At 36.9% G+C, this 16,412-nt stretch overlaps 2 protein-coding genes and 1 long non-coding RNA gene across 3 annotated transcripts; all 3 read right to left on the bottom strand.

Annotated features, from left to right (window-relative positions):
* Positions 1 to 197: 197 nt before the first annotated feature.
* LOC142532673 (putative mitochondrial adenine nucleotide transporter BTL3) lies at positions 198 to 2,599 on the bottom strand. The gene is made up of 4 exons (XM_075639024.1): positions 2,143 to 2,599; positions 1,732 to 2,035; positions 669 to 1,136; positions 198 to 556 (listed from the first exon to the last, which is right to left on the bottom strand). The coding sequence occupies exons 1-4, from the start codon at positions 2,487 to 2,489 to the stop codon at positions 488 to 490; spliced, it is 1,188 nt and encodes a 395-aa protein (XP_075495139.1). The 5' UTR covers positions 2,490 to 2,599; the 3' UTR covers positions 198 to 487.
* A 1,857-nt stretch (positions 2,600 to 4,456) lies between these two features.
* On the bottom strand, positions 4,457 to 12,328 carry LOC142532144 (uncharacterized). Its single transcript, XR_012816512.1, has 3 exons — positions 12,192 to 12,328; positions 4,870 to 4,932; positions 4,457 to 4,724 (listed from the first exon to the last, which is right to left on the bottom strand). It is a non-coding gene; the product is annotated as an uncharacterized LOC142532144 (long non-coding RNA).
* A 417-nt stretch (positions 12,329 to 12,745) lies between these two features.
* LOC142533670 (uncharacterized) lies at positions 12,746 to 16,378 on the bottom strand. The gene is made up of 5 exons (XM_075640513.1): positions 16,221 to 16,378; positions 15,418 to 15,553; positions 13,720 to 13,857; positions 13,523 to 13,644; positions 12,746 to 13,077 (listed from the first exon to the last, which is right to left on the bottom strand). Exons 1-5 carry the CDS (start codon positions 16,265 to 16,267, stop codon positions 12,918 to 12,920), a joined length of 603 nt encoding a protein of 200 aa, XP_075496628.1. The 5' UTR covers positions 16,268 to 16,378; the 3' UTR covers positions 12,746 to 12,917.
* Between the last annotated feature and the right edge of the window lie 34 nt (positions 16,379 to 16,412).

Here is a 16,412-nt window from a genome sequence, read left to right on the forward strand (position 1 = left end):
TGCGAGGGTAAAATGGGGTTCTCATAGTTCATTTAGGTCAATTTAATTTAATGGGCTAATTCGGATTGCTTCAGCCCAAAGAAACGAAGGATGATTGATTTTCACTCTTTTGACATTTCCAACGAAATTCTACACAAAAAATTATTTAAACTTGACTGTATTAAAATTCTTTATTCCTTTCATTCTTATAGAACACCCTGACATTGCAAAACGTAGCTATAATCCTCATAATACAAAAATGACTAGCATTTCAACAAAATTGAGGAGTTATGTACAAAACAATTGTGCAAGATAGATATATATTCATGAGGTTCTGTATCCTGGCAGAACCTTTTCATATGGAACCATTCATGTCAATGTCGAACATGTACTGGATGAGCCCGTGCTGATTCTCTAGCCTTTGCTCGAAAAGGATATAGCACATGGAAGCATCGTATTTCGTATGACGCGTGAATAATATAATGATAATTTGGAAAGATCCTGTTAATTACTCCACCTTCAGCACTACCTTCATAAACTCGTAAACAAAGTAGCTTATTGACGCCGAAGGTAATACCTGAACAACAACAACCAAAGAACGAGACAGGCATGATTATCTATAGTTCCATTCATTTTAGAAAGTCGAGATAACAATAAGTACAGATGATTCTGAAAGACAATAAATATACCTGCAACAAGCTAGGAAAAAGACCAGCATAAAGAGCAGGAGCACCTCCTCTCTCTATTACTTTGAGAAAAGTGCCCAACGTGCTTAATCTTGATGCACGCCCTTGCAATTGGAGCTGCCGTCTTACAACCTCAAAAGGGTAGGTGACAGCTTCAGTACAAGCACCAGCAATGGCACCATGCAACAAAGTCCTGATCGGTCCCAGCTCCAGCTGGTCCAAGGCATTCAAGTCCTCAGCACGTTGTTTCATATTCTCTATTCTTTTTCTTCCTTCAGGTGAATGCAAGTAAGCTGATTTTAATATGTCATATACACCATAAAAAACAGCACCTGATGGCGCCATACTCAAAATGGATGGCACCAATCCCTTGTATAGAGAAAAGAACCCTTCACTTTGGATTACATGCTGAAAAGCACCTATTACACCACCCAATGCTTCCCCACCAGGGGCTACCAACTTGGTCCGAATCTGAAACATGCACATGCTATCATCAAGAACATGAACCCAACCAAGGAAATTAAAGTAAACCACATCGCACATGGGGAGTTGGGCAAGAATTTTCAGCCAATTTCCCAGGCATCTTTGGTTAAAAGTTTATCTAAAGCTAACCACTCGGTATGTAAACAAAACAAAATTGGAAATTTCATTTCTAACCTCTCTCTCCTTCCACTTAAATATAAAATCATTTTACTTCCCATTTTCAGTGTACCGGTTTCTTTCCCTATTACCAAACATATACAAAGTCAAAACTAATGAAGATGAAGCCACAATTGGACCTCCATAACCTGAACCTTACTTCTAAAGTTAAACTACAGTTGGTGAATAAAGTAAGCACGTGTTCGAAATAAGTTTAATCTGACATCTCCAAAGTACATCAAAACCAAGATATTTTTAAACTTAACGTACTAACCTCCAAAACCCACAATTTAACCTCTAGAAACAATGCTCCTTCATCAACAAATAAACACAATCACTCGACTTTTCAAAGGATAGATGTACCGAATCAACTGATTCAGTAACAGAAAAAGTAAATAAACGAAGCAAGTAATGAATTGCCACTCACGGTATCCAGTGGCAAGCAGAGTATCGTAGCCGTGATACCAGCTGCAGCACCAGCAAGAAACCTCTCGGAATTTGTGGTCTCTTCATTCCCAGACAACTTGAGAAGCCGCTTTCTATAGGTATCATAAGCACAAAAATTGATAGCCTTGAAAGGAGCAGTACGCAGAATATTAACCAAGTTCCCTTTCCAAAATCCCTGCCATCCTTGAGTCGTAGCTATTGATTTGATGAGGTCATGTAGCTTCTTTTTTTCACCCCGAACTATATATTCTAGCTTTAATCTCTCGAGGGGAGCAAGAAACGTTCTGAATCAGAAACAGTAATGAGGAATTCACGAAGGTCTCCAGATTCAAATTTTTGGAATTGATGGTACTTAAATTGGAAGGAAAGTAACAAGAGAAATACGAGGCACCTGGAAACCATAGCAGCAACAGCCCCCGCCCACAAATGCTTGGTGGTGTTCACCGCGCCGCGACCACGTAACCTAAGTTGTGCGTTTTCTCCAGAATCCGTGGCCAATGGGGAACTCTCAGATACAATACTAACCACTCCATCTTTTCTATTCACCGACAGGCTCAGACACAAGAACTCATCACACTTTCTTGTCTGCCACTTTCCACGAACTAAAGAAGGAATGTTCCCAGAAAATCTACTGTAAATTGAAGAAGGAATTGTATTATCATTGATGAACAATCCACCGGAATAGAATATCAAATCATCGTGGTTATGGGATGAATTTTTAATGTCAATCTGTGGCATTTCTGGTACGATACAATATCAGTGAGGAGAAGGACAAGGAATGTGGAGATGCTGGTGGATAACGTAGAACTGGGAGAAATGTAGATGGGCTTCAGGTCTGCCAAGTAGAAAGCCCACCAACCAGTTTGTGCATGAAATCAATTTTGAACTTGAACAAATTATACTGGTTCATAAGTTGACCAATGGCCATCAAAACATGTTTTAAAATCACTGAGTAGAACGAAGTTAAATTTCATTTTATTTTTAGTTGAAGTGATGATTGTTTTGTAGTGCATTTGGTTATCCCAAGAGTCAATATTTTTAATATTTATAATAAAAACTAATATTTTTTCATGAATAACCCAAATATGACAAGAGTTTTTGTGCAAAACTTAATAGCCGAAAAACTATGCGATTGTGCTGATTTGGCTCATGGTTTTGTCAGCCTCATTTATTCTGTAGTTTAAACACACAATTCTTGGTTTCTGGGGTACTTGATTAACAATATCAACCAGCTGACAACAATACGTACATATGCGCATACATATCATATTTACATGGTTACAAACTCGAAAACAAAGATACATTATGTCACACAAATTGCAATATGTTAAAGGGCTTTGAGATATGTAAACAGCTAAAGCTTCAAGGACCGCCATGGTTCGAGTCACCTATCCAGCTTAAAAAAGTTTCGATATATTATGACATGAAGTCCAGAATGCTGCAGAGGTCGTCTTTGAAAGAGCTGGATTTTAATAAATTTTGTTCCATATATAGCACATAAGCTCAGTACAAGTAACAAAGCTGCACTACTAAAACGGGGTAGAGAGCTCCAAAACTAAACAGAAATAAAAAAAATTCTAAGAACTTTTGGATGCAGAAGAAGGTTATCTTCTATAAGTTGTCATATCACAAACAAGCAGCGAAACACTCTTGGAAATCATCCCATTGAAGAGCTTGTTACTTGCTTTTGATAGTAATTCAAGAAGAAATAAAACAGAATCTTGTTGAAAAACTGCTTCGACTCGACATTTCTCAGATGAAAAGGTCATACAAACGACCTTGTTCCAAGATGGATCTCACAAGTAAAACTCACAATCTTCAGTTCTCTTGCTTGCTATAGCCACGGTGGATGTTCAAGCAACATAAACAAGGTAAATTTCTTGTTTTCGGTCATAACTTTGTCACCAAATAACCTTTGACTAAATGACGTGTGATCACCTCAAATAGTGCCCTAAAACCTCAACATGCACCATCAGATCATTGATTCACCTTCATCATTGTGTCAGCACAACAAACTCGCAATATTGTGCTTGTTTGTTTAATTAATTATAGTTTTGAAACGTGTGATTCCAAATCTTCAATTGAAACTATGAGACGCCTGTATAAATCATTCAAATTGAACTTTTATTTAACCCAAGTTCCAAATGTCACAAGAAAAGATAGTATATTCTCTCACAGAAAGAGAAATTTAAGATGGAAGCCTGGGCAGTAAATGATACCCCTCATGAGATTACATGAGCCATTTGAATACCTACCCCCAGGAGACTTTTGTCCAATATAAATAATACTTCAGCATAGAGCTTAGACTGCAGCCCATGAAAATGATTCCCCCATTAAACTCCAAAGATGTGCAAGTTTTAGCAATCATCGGTAACTTTGCAGGATGCCCAGGCAACATAGTTTAGTGCCTCCACATTTAACCCAGCAAAAAGGTTCTTGTTAGAAATTGAAAAGAAAAGGGTCTTTGTGCAAGTTCCCCTCGCCACGAAGTCTCCCACTAATATCATTGACTATAATACCACCAAGAAGTGTCGTCAAGATTACATGTCTCTCAAAGACACCTCAAAATTTACTGAACATACATACAATCTGTATAAATTGATTAAAAATTAATTGCATTGAACTGAGGAATCAGACGTCTAAAATTTAACGTCCAGCTCAAATCAAATTTATATTACCTGACTCAATATGGGTATAGCTGGTCAGGAAAGATTGGCTATTAGAGATACAAGACATTCACTACAGAGGCCCACGTCAAAACAATACACGACATTCAGTACAGAGGCCCACATCAAAACAAACTGGTAAAAATTCTAGTGTCTTACATATCCAGAATACATTCCAGAAACAACCCCAAGAGCTTCTAGGAAACCAGTGATTATAAAACGTGACTTTGGGAAAGTGAGCATCTCATCAGTAACGATGCCAGCTTGGTACCTCGAGTATAGCACAGCAAAATATATAGCCACATACCTGTGGATAATACATAACCATAATCTTTTGAATTCCATTAAATTTTCAATTACTAACTGCTACGTGTTGGGGAAAACCCATAAACCGCAGAATCCATCACGTTAAATCATTAAGAATTTGACTGAAAACTTAAGCGTAAGCGTACCTGAAGCCATAATCCTGAATTCTTTAGAATGTGTCTTGATCTTCTAGATCTACGCGCTCTTTCCTTGAGAGAATCATTTAGTTTCTATTCAGAACTATTTTCTTAATGGGGGAGAGAATAGTGAAAATGATAACGCGAGATCTGGGGACCATGACCCATATTTATATATAATATTTATCAATATCTTCTGATATTTCTGTTTTAGCCCATCATAAAAACATAAATTACACTTACGTCTCTAAACATTAAAGGCCCACAATCCATTAGATACATTAAAGCCCAATAACCCGAAACATTAATTGATCACTTTATTTTGGGCTTAACTTAATAGACAACGCACAACACATAATTATTCACATATAAGCCCATATAAATAAATTGATCCAACAATCTCCCACTTGGGCTATATGTGCAACTTTATAATTATGTTTGTGAAAATAACCTTATGAGTTCAAAATGGTTGTCATTCCGAAATGTATCTATAACCAATCCGGTCCATCAATCACATCAACATAGGATCAAAGCAGTCTTCGCTACACTCAAGGTAACTAGACTCATCAATGGTCACATATGTCAACACAACTGAATGACATGGATCATGAAGTGGATGTGTAGCATGGAAATTTCATGCAATGTGACCGTAACATGCCTATTTCCAACTGGTCCTCCCTTAACCTTATTGAGATCAAACTTTAAATCATAATCAGAGTGTGACTTAACTTGAAATTTATTTCTGCAGAAAATAAATTTATATAACTGTAACTGAAAATGTCTACAACTGAAAAGCATTTAAAACAACAAACTCCCACTAAAACTGAATTTCCTCAATTGACATAACACCCATACTAGCAATGTGCTCATGAAACTGTTTGGGTGGTAGTCCCTTAGTAAGCGGATCCGCCACCATGGAGTTTGTACCGATATGCTCAATAGACAACTTTCCACTCTGAATTCTTTCTTTAACAACCAGAAACTTGATGTCAATGTGTTTTGACTTCGTCGAGCTCCTGTTGTTATTGTAATACATAACTGCTGATTTATTGTCACAATGTAATCTTAGTGGCCTTTCAATGCCATCAACAATGCGCAGTCCCGTGACAAAATTTTGCAGCCATATTCCATGATTGGATGCCTCATAACACACTACAAACTCAGCTGCCATGGTGAAAGAAGCTATAAGAGACTGTTTAGCACTCTTCCAGGAAATAGCACCTCCAGCAAGGAGATAGATGTAGCCCGACGTCGATTTCATACTATCTTGGCATCCAGCAAAATCGGAGTCAGTATACCCAATGATCTCAAGCTGATCCAACCTCCGATATATGAGCATGTAATCTTTTGTTCTCTGTAGGTACCGTAAAACCCTTTTGACTGCTTTCCAATGTTCCACTCTTGGATTACTTAAATATCGTCCCAACATTCCTATCACGTACGCAATATCTGGACGTGTACAAACCTGAGCATACATCAGACTCCCCACTGCAGATGCATAGGGAACCTTCTGCATTTCTTTTTCCTCGAAATCATTCTTTGGGCATTGTTTGAGACTAAATTTGTCTCCTTTAGCCACAGGGTTATCTGTTGGTTTACAATTTTGCATCCCGTATCGCTTGAGAACTTTTTCGATATAGCCTTTCTGAGATAATCCAAGAATACCCCGAGAACGATCCAGATGTATCTGAATACCCAGTACAAAAGATGCATCACCAAGATCTTTCATCTCAAAATTCTTAGCTAGAAATCTCTTGGTTTCATGCAACAACTCTATATCGTTGCTAGCGAGTAGAATGTCATCAACATATAAAACCAGAAAAATATGCTTACTCCCACTGAACTTATGGTACACACAATCATCGACCAAATTCATCTCAAAACCAAACGAGATGATCACTTGATGAAATTTGAAATACCATTGTCGAGATGCCTGCTTGAGCCCATAGATGGATTTCTTTAATTTGCAAACCATATTATTTGTGTCTTTGGACACAAAATTTTCTGGCTGCACCATATAAATCGTTTCATCAATGTCACCATTTAGAAATGCAGTCTTTACATCCATCTGATGAAGCTCAAGATCGAAATGCGTCACCAAAGCCATTATAATCCTTAAAGAGTCTTTCGAAGAAACCGGAGAGAAAGTCTCTTTATAATCAATGTCTTCTTTCTGTGTAAAGCCTTTAGCGACAAGACGAGCCTTATATCTTTTCACATTGCCTTTCGAATCCCTCTTGGTTTTAAATATCCATTTGCAACCAATGTGCTTCGAACCTTTAGGCAATGGGACAAGATCCCATACGTCATTGTCCTTCATGGACTTTATCTCCTCATTCATGGCATCATTCCACTTTTGAGAGTTAAAACTTTCCATGGCTTGACGGAAGTTAATAGGATCATCCTCCATCAATCCAATGTCTGCCTCATGTTCTTGAAAAAATACAATGTAATCATCTGACAATGCATTTCTCCGCTCTCTAGTGGATCTCCTTAATGGCATAGGTTCTGGAGGTGCTTGAGTTTGTTCATCTGGAATGAGAGGATCTCTAATATTGTCTTCCTGTATTGTGTCTTGGTCAAAGTGAGGAATATGATCCTGATCAATGTCCAAGACACCTGTGGGAATATTTACATATTCCTCTTCAAAGACAATATCCTTACTTTATCTCCTCCCGCAAACTCAACATCCTCAAAGAACCGGGTATTTCCTGACTCAAAAATCGACTTATTCGTGGGATCATAAAACTTGTACCCCCTGGATCTTTCAGAGTATCCAATAAAATAACAATTAACCGTCCTTGAGTCCAGTTTCTTTTCATTAGGCTTGTAAGGTCTTGCCTCAGCTGAACATCCCCAAACGTGCAGATGCTTAAGGCTGGGCTTTTTACCCGTCCAAAGTTCATAAGGGGTTTTGGTCGCTGCCTTAGTTGGAACCCTGTTAAGGATATATGCTGCAGTCTTTAGTGCTTCTCCCCAGAGTGATTCTGGTAAGGTAGAATGACTGATCATACTCCTCACCATGTCCTTAAGCGTTCTGTTTCGTCTTTCAGCAACACCATTCATAGTGGGCGAACCCGGCATAGTGTACTGTGGGACGATACCGCATTCCTCTAGGAATCTAGCAAAAGGTCCTGGACGTTGTTCACCTGAACCGTCATATCTACCATAGTATTCACCACCACGGTCAGATCTAACGCTTTTAATCTTTAAGCCAAGTTGATTTTCAACTTCAGCTTTATAGCTTTTGAACACATCCAATGACTGTGCCTTTTCATGAATGAGATAAATGAAGCCATATCTTGAAAAATCGTCTGTGAACGTTATAAAATACTGTTGACCATTCCAAGAAGCTGAAGGGAATGGTCCACAAATATCAGTATGTATAAGTTCTAAGACGCCTGAACACTTGTTGGCTTCAAATCTCCTTTTGTTGGTTTGTTTTCCCTTTATACAATTAACACAGTTATTAAAATCTGTGTAATCTAAAGGTTCGAGAATTTCGTCTGACACGAGTCTCCTTATTCTCTTTTCAGAGATATGACCCAATCTTTTGTGTCATAACGCAGCTGAATTCTCACTGGTTAATTTTCTTTTAGTGCCTCTACTTGTTTGCAGGGATTCATTAAATGAAGCAATAACATCCAAAGAATAAAGATTATCGTATCCTGATAAAGAACCAGAACCAACCAATTTTGAATCGAGAAACAAACTGAATATTCCATTTCCAAAAGAACAAGAATAACCAAATTTGTCCAATGCAGAAATGGAAATCAAATTCCGTCTAAAAGATGTCACAACAAATGTTTCATAAAAATCTAAATATATTCCAGTCTTTAACAATAATCTAAATTTTTCTATTGCCTCAACTTCAACTTTGTTGCCGTCACCAACATAGATGAATCTTTCAGCATCACTTGGTTTTCGGCAATCCAGGCAACACTGCATTGACACATTGATGTGAGTTGTTGTATCAGAATCTGTCCACCAAGTGTGTTTAGGCACTGGAGTTAAATTAACCTCAGAACAAACCATATTCAGAAGCATACATTTCTTAGCACGCCAAGCGTGATAATTACTGCACTGCTTCTTCATATGCCCATCACTGCCACAGAAAAAACAATCAGAACTTTGAGAATCACTAGGATTCTTCTGTTGTTTCTTCGGAGGCTGTGTATCAGCAGCTTCCTTATCCTTTCGTTTCTTTCCTTTATCATTCGAGGTAGAGGCATAATGAGCACGTTCTGTCTTGTCTTGCTTCAACCTTTTCTCTTCCTGGACACAGTGCGAGATGAGCTCATTCAGAGACCAAGTCTCTTTCTGACAGTTATAACTCACCTTGAACTGGTTAAACTGAGGAGGAAGAGATATCAAAACCAGATGCACCAGCAAGTCCTCAGAGAGGTCAAGCTTCAGTGCTTTCAACCTTGAAGCAAGATGAGACATTTTCATAATGTACTCCCTGATGTTGCCCTTACCTATGTACCTCATTGAAACGAGGCTTGCCAAAAGTGTACCAATTTTAGACTTTTCACTTTTAGCAAACCTCTTTTCGAGGTCTTGAAGGAAAGCCTTAGCCGTAGCAATGTCGCTAGACATTGTGCCCCTGAATGTTTCTGGAATGGCCCTCTTCATGATCATCATACACATGCGATTCGATCTCTCCCACCTTTCAAACTCCCTCTTTTCATCAGAGATACTCTTATCCGTAATGGCGGGAGGAGAGCAACCCTTATCGTAAGGTCCAAATCCATGAGTCCGAGAACTATCAATAAATTCTCTTGCCACGATTTAAAATTCGAGCCATTTAACATAGGAATAGAATTTATGTTGGAATGAATATTTGCAGGAGTCAAATCTGAACAGAGAACAAAAAACAAAGCATACATGCTCAACCAAATATTCAAATAAAATAATCAATAAATTCAAATAATGTAAACCCCCAAAAACAGAATATCGAGCACTCCATTAATGTTTCATCTTTGGACAAAAAATTAACTTGTAAGTGATATCCTGGCGCAGCAGTCAAACACTGATAGTAACTATCATGTCAAATAACAACCTTCCTTTGGGCCGATTTATTATTCACATGAAAAACCGAACAACTATCACATGTTTACCACCACAATTGCATATGTGATTATATTAAATATTAACCTTCCTTTGGGCCGATCAATATTCATATAAATCACATATACCCAAAATCCTTTTGTATTTCAAAATAAAATTAATTTCCATAAAAGAGGTCACTTTGGCGACATTTTATTTCAATCAATCAATTTTAAAAATACATATAACCTTATCATTATTTGAATTAATGAATATTTAACCTGAACCGAATAAACCTGAACCGAAAAAAAAATTTAAATTTTAGGAAATTCCGTACGGATCGGGTCGACCCGGTTCCGTACGACCCGACCCGGTTCCGTACGGGTCGGGTCAACCAGGGTCCGTACGACCCGACCCGAATCCGTACCTTTTTTTTAATCCGAATTTTCGATTTTCATCTAAAATATTTTGTTGAACAAAACTGGAAGGAAAATCGAAATCTTATACCAAATTTTTTTAAAAATTTACAACCAAATCTTTTTACCAAAACTGAAACTTTAAAAGATTTGGTTTTCAACCAAAATAGTTTCCAGATCTGAAACCATATCAAAATATTTTCAGATCTAAACCAAAATAATTTTCAGATCTGAAACCATATCAAAATATTTTCAGATCTGAAAACATATCAATATATTTTCCAGATCTGGAGCCATATCAAAAAGTTTTTCAGATCTAAAACCATAACAGAAAAGTTTTAAACAAAATTTTCTTTTCTAGATCTGGATCCAAATAATATGCAAAACTTTAAACAAATCTCAATGATTCAAACATGAATGGCTATGATACCACTTGTTGGGGAAAACCCATAAACCGCAGAATCCATCACGTTAAATAATTAAGAATTTGACTGAAAACTTAAGCGGAAGCGTATCTGAAGCCATTAATCCTGAATTCTTTAGAACGTGTCTCGATCTTCCAGATCTACGCGCTCTTTCCTTGAGAGAATCCTTTAGTTTCTCTTCAGAACTATTTTCTTAATGGGGGAGAGAATAGTGAAAATGATAAAGCGAGATCTGGGGACCATGACCCATATTTATAGATAATATTTATCAATATCTTCTGATATTTCTGTTTTAGCCCATCATAAAAACAGAAATTACACTTATGTCTCTACACATTAAAGGCCCACAACCTATTAGATACATTAAAGCCCAATAACCCGAAACATTAATTGATCACTTTATTTTGAGCTTAACTTAATAGACTAACCCACAACACATAATTATTCACATATAAGCCCATATAAATAAATTGATCCAACACTATGTTCGTGATAAATTGGAGGTAAATAATAGGCAAAAATCCTAGCATTTGTCCATATTTGTCGCATATTTAGGTGAGCATCTGATCAGTAACAACGCCAGATTGGTACCTCATGTAAAGCTCAGTGACATACATAGCCATGTACCAGTGTATAATAAATAACCCCCATCTTTTGAGTTCCATTAAATTTTTAACGACTAACTGCTATTTTAAAAAGAGATTAGTGGTCAATCATAGTTCGCATGAATAATCAGACAATAGCATGTCCCGATCATGAAGTAGAAAATTCTAGCATGACATATGTTTGCCGTATTCGATGCATATCTCGTGAATTTGCTGTAAAAAGGTAGAATTATAATTCATAGTTACAAACTAGACAAAGCGAACTCAATCCAAAAGCCAGAAAGGAAGCAAAAAGGCATATTGTCAGCTTAGGAATGATCTTACATGTATATGCCAACAAAGTTCACTTCTAAAGGTGACTTCAATTTCTTCCCAATTCATTCCCTCACTAGTCACTACTATGCAACATACTTGAGTTAGATTTCACTTGATGTTTTTCCATAAATATTGAGATTTCTAGCGATCAAGAGATATAAAGCAAATGGCTGCTATTATCTTGTCTGAAAGTTTCATGCTCGTTTAAACAGACTGCTTAATTAAGTAGGAAGTTTGAACACTTTTTGAACATTCAAAATTTGAGTTGACTAGAGCGCAGGTCAGTAAGCTATAAATCAAATAGCATGCAGGGAAACTCTGACTGAATCGTAGATAACTCGAGATCAGGTCAGTCCACAATAATAAAAATAAAAATGGAGAGCAAATTAATTAAACTTGAAAATGTGTTGTTTTCACCAGGCGCCAATTATCATACTTCAAAACCCATTTCATAATTAGAAACTAAATATTCAATTCGACATTAAAAATGTATAAGTAGAAAGGGCAGAGAAAATCGATACCCGAAAGTAGCAAGCTGAGATAGAAAGAAAGTAAACTCCTTCATGGGAACAAGGGCGAGCTTGTATAGTAGCTAGTACAACAGTAACCGTGGAGCACGCCACAAGGACGAGCCTCCTATTTCCATTACAACCTGAGGAGGAGGTTCTTTAAATTTATTTAATTTTTAATAATTATACTTCGATTGTATTTTGTTGGCACAAAATCATCACAACCAACGATGTGCACATTCACGAGCCCTCGACGAAATTATTTTTCAAGAAGTAATTTCATGAATAGTGAATTATTTTGTTTTAATGACAACAAACGTAAATAAGTCGAACAATGTTGCAATATAGCTACTTATGTTGTATGTTTCGTAATATTTGTGTCTAAGTAAAAAAAAAAAACCTGTTAATGTACTCCTTTCAACGATCCTATTCCAAAATTTAAAAAGGTTTAGAATTGAAAAAATTACATATAACTGATGTTTGGTAGCATTGGCAGATAAAGCCAATACTCGTTCATAGCCTCGACCCTAAATCCCATCACTTGGATCCAACCAAATTCCAACGAATAAAAAGAGCATGAAATCAATTTTCTTATACCATATTTACGTAAGCAAACACCAATTAATCCACAGACATTAGATACCAAGGGTCGTAGAATGGCACTATCAGACTCTTATAGAAAACATGGATATAAATAGAATCAGCAGTCCCAGCTATCAAACTCGGTAGTTGAGGGTATCAGTGAACTTGATTGTGATCTGGTTTCCTTCGGAAAAAGAGTGAACCTAACAAAACTGCAATTCCCGTAATAGCAATAGTAAACAGGAGGCGTTTGGTTGAAAACCCCCGCTGCTGCCTTCTTGGAGCACCACGACCTCTTTCAGGTGGCCTTGTGTTCCTTCAAAGACATGTGATGACAAGATAAGTAGATAGTAAATTACATAGAAATGCAAGGAATATGACAGCCAGGTGCTGGAGTCGGGTGAAGGAGTAATTACAAGAAATGCCATGCTCTCATCCCACGCACGACTCGTTTTGGTATTTTAAAATAAAGGAATTTCTACAAAATTTAAAAGTATTGTCGTTTTTAGGAAAAGATCTAACACATCAAGTGCACGAAGAAAATGAGAATCTCCTACGAAAAATTTGTCCCACCCTCCTTTATTTCAATATATTCCATCTCCTCAGTAACAAAGTGTTCATAGGAAGATTTCATCCACACGGTCCTTTGTGACCAAACCAACCAAAGAAGAAGGGTCGGTATTTTCCCCAGTGAAACTTAAGATTCTAACAAAACTTAAGGTAGAAGGTGATGGCATAAGTTAATCGGTGATTTTACTTACCTGGAAGATTCTGCAGCGTTATCAACAATGCCGCTGCATCTGCTTTCATGGCCATACCTTTCACGAAGTCTAATATATTTGTGACACAAATGACATAGTTCTGTCCGGTTGCCACATACTTCCTGGATCAAACAAGAAAAGCACATTATATCACACAAGATTGACAATTTCCAGTATCATCAAAAGCAGCTAACTACCTGATGCTCCAATAAATCAATTGCAGGCAGAGGAAACTCGCAGTATTCACATGTCGCGATCCTTTTCGGGCAATTTTCTCCTCTGTGAACATCTAAAATGTCACGATCCATTGTTTCACTGCACAGAGAACAAGCCACCTGGCAATTTATCAAGGTCAGCAGCATACATAGCTGTCAACTGACAAGAACTAATTCACGATTATCTGACCACTAATTTATCCACAAAAGGAGAGTTATAAAACGATTTGAGAACCAAAATAAATCAAGGAAATGATTAAATAGATGTTGCAAATGATGTTGGGGTCAGAAAATGTAGAAGACTTTATCTCCATCACAATGAAAAGTGCAGAAGATTGTGATCTGAATCCCTAAAAAAAAAAAGACAGAGTTTAAACCTTTTAAAATTATAGACCATTGCTATATTTATGCGTAAAAGTTTCAAGCTTGTCATAGTAAGGGAATCTTTTAAGGTCTATTCATACTTATGTAATCAAAATAATTACGCTAATTTATCCTAATCAAAACAATGCAAAAAAGGAAATCTGAGCTCAGCCGCAACTGACAGATGATAAATGGGTCTAACAAAAATAAGTTTCCCCTTAATAGGGACTCGTCCACACGAAAAACCTATTAATCAAACCACAGAAAAAAAATCCCGAGAAGACTAAAAACAGAACATTCTTTAGCAGTCGTTGCTTCTTGTACAAAATCAAGTCATATCATTTCAGTAGGTAGGATAAATTTGCATACCAGAGCATGATTGCGGAGAAAATCTTCCTTAAAGAAGAACAATGAAATGATTGTCTAGCTAAAATGGTTCAGGACTTCATAGGGTGTAATAAAAAAACACGTCTACACCAGGTGGCCCTATAGTCATACAACATGAATGCTTCAAATGAACCCATTTAATCCGGGGCTGATGATGCGAACAGCCCGGTCACTCTTTTAACTCTTAAACTCCCATCCTCTCCCCACCCCCACCACCCTCAAATACTTCAAAAAAGTATTTTTTACTCTGGTACACCCAAATATCCCGTGGTTAATGAGATGGTGACCCATATTAGCCCAAGTAAGGAATTTTGTAAAGGAGTCCATGAGATTTAGTTATTCACAAGTTAGCATCGGTAGATACCTTATACTCTAGATGTTAGTTTTAGCTGAGCAAAAATTTTAAGTTTATAGAATTTCAAACTGCAAGTGACATCAAATGTAAAGTAACATGCGAATGAGATAATCGCTTGTAAAAACATACAACTGAGATTAACACGCTAGAGCAACAAATCATTAGCAACATATCAATGATATAATCAAGATTCATGCACAAATAAGATAAGCTTTATATAAAGTCAATGCAAAAACAAGGACATGTGAGCTCCATGGTAGCTACCTATGACTTGTTTCACTCTCCCGCCCAACTGGTAGCTACATCTCCCAGCCAATCGAATGGTCTCACAGCTTGCTTAGGAATGGACAGATAACAAATGGTTCTACCAAAACCTATCCAGTTAGGGACTCATTCACATTAAAATCTATCATCCAAATCTTATCCGGCTAGGGGCTCAGTCACACCAAAATCTACCAGAGTACCATCAAACCACGGAACCAACAGTAGCAATCAAGACAGCTTAGCAGATACAGATGGTTCTTGTACATACTCTAGTTAATAATGTTTTCAAATGGTAAAACTGTATTGCATACCGGGGCATGAGTGCTGAGAAAATGTTCTTCTGACAATTTTTTTGGAATCATATCACCACATACTTTACATTTTTCTAGATTTCTGGAGCAGTGTGCAAAATGTAAATTGATATTAGAGGAAGGGATTGCCCTGTCACTGTAAAAAAAACAAAAAACAAAAAAAAAATAAACAAATCAGAAAACACTTCGGAAGTTGAGACGTAACAAAATTATCAAAGCATATCAGCTCAAACAATTATAATAATACACCGAAAAGATGAAGGCGCCAGTTCAACATCAAATGAGACAATTATAAACATTCATTGTTTAAAAAATGTGAAAACGGGTATTTTTAGAAAATGAAATTGAATGGTCAAACTACATTTTGAACAATAAATACACACAACTCATCAATCAGGTTACATAAAGAAAGTAAAAGGGCGAAATTGGCCCAACTCAGCTCATTTATTTCTTACCTTTTCAATGAACATAGACCAAAAATGAGTATCGGCAATCAGGGTCTGTGCTTCTAGACCCATAGATTTTCACAGTAAAATTGTTGATACAGAATAAATTACTAGAGTAACACAACCGTTGAGAACATTCAGAGTTGACGACAATCATCACGCAAATCTTGGCATAAAACAGCAAATAATCGGCAGCTATATTCAGTTGCGGGATCATACATAGGAAGGAAGCCAACATTAAGATTCTTATAAAATAAAGTAGGTATTGGATAGGGAGCGAGTTGATGGAAGAAGAAAATGATCGATCACACAATTACATCCAAAAACTAAATTAATTCTTCATCGGAAAGAACTTACCAGTGGGTGCAGACCGTTGTGCCGTTATCATCAGAAGTCACGGCCATTTCTTTCGTCCAGACGATCCGTGCCCTTGGAAGAAAAATCCCCAAAATTTAGACGAAACGATGTTAGGTACAAATGAAACAATTTCCATTCATTTATCTTAGAAAATAATAATAAAAATTAAAGACTTTTAAATAGTTATCATAG

This window comes from Primulina tabacum, chromosome 18, assembly GCF_025594145.1.
Source record: "Primulina tabacum isolate GXHZ01 chromosome 18, ASM2559414v2, whole genome shotgun sequence".
Lineage (NCBI taxonomy): Eukaryota > Viridiplantae > Streptophyta > Magnoliopsida > Lamiales > Gesneriaceae > Primulina > Primulina tabacum.

Coding starts and splice junctions, on each gene's coding strand:
- LOC142532673 (XM_075639024.1), bottom strand. CDS start 2,489: ATGCCACAGATTGACATTAAAAATTCATCCCATAACCACGATGATTTG. Junction 2,036..2,142: donor GTTGCTGCTATGGTTTCCAG/GTGCCTCGTATT, acceptor TTTCTGATTCAG/AACGTTTCTTGCTCCCCTCG. Junction 557..668: donor TTTTTCCTAGCTTGTTGCAG/GTATATTTATTG, acceptor GTTGTTGTTCAG/GTATTACCTTCGGCGTCAAT.
- LOC142533670 (XM_075640513.1), bottom strand. CDS start 16,267: ATGGCCGTGACTTCTGATGATAACGGCACAACGGTCTGCACCCACTG. Junction 13,858..15,417: donor TTCTCAGCACTCATGCCCCG/GTATGCAATACA, acceptor ATAAATTGCCAG/GTGGCTTGTTCTCTGTGCAG. Junction 13,645..13,719: donor TTGATTTATTGGAGCATCAG/GTAGTTAGCTGC, acceptor TGTTTGATCCAG/GAAGTATGTGGCAACCGGAC.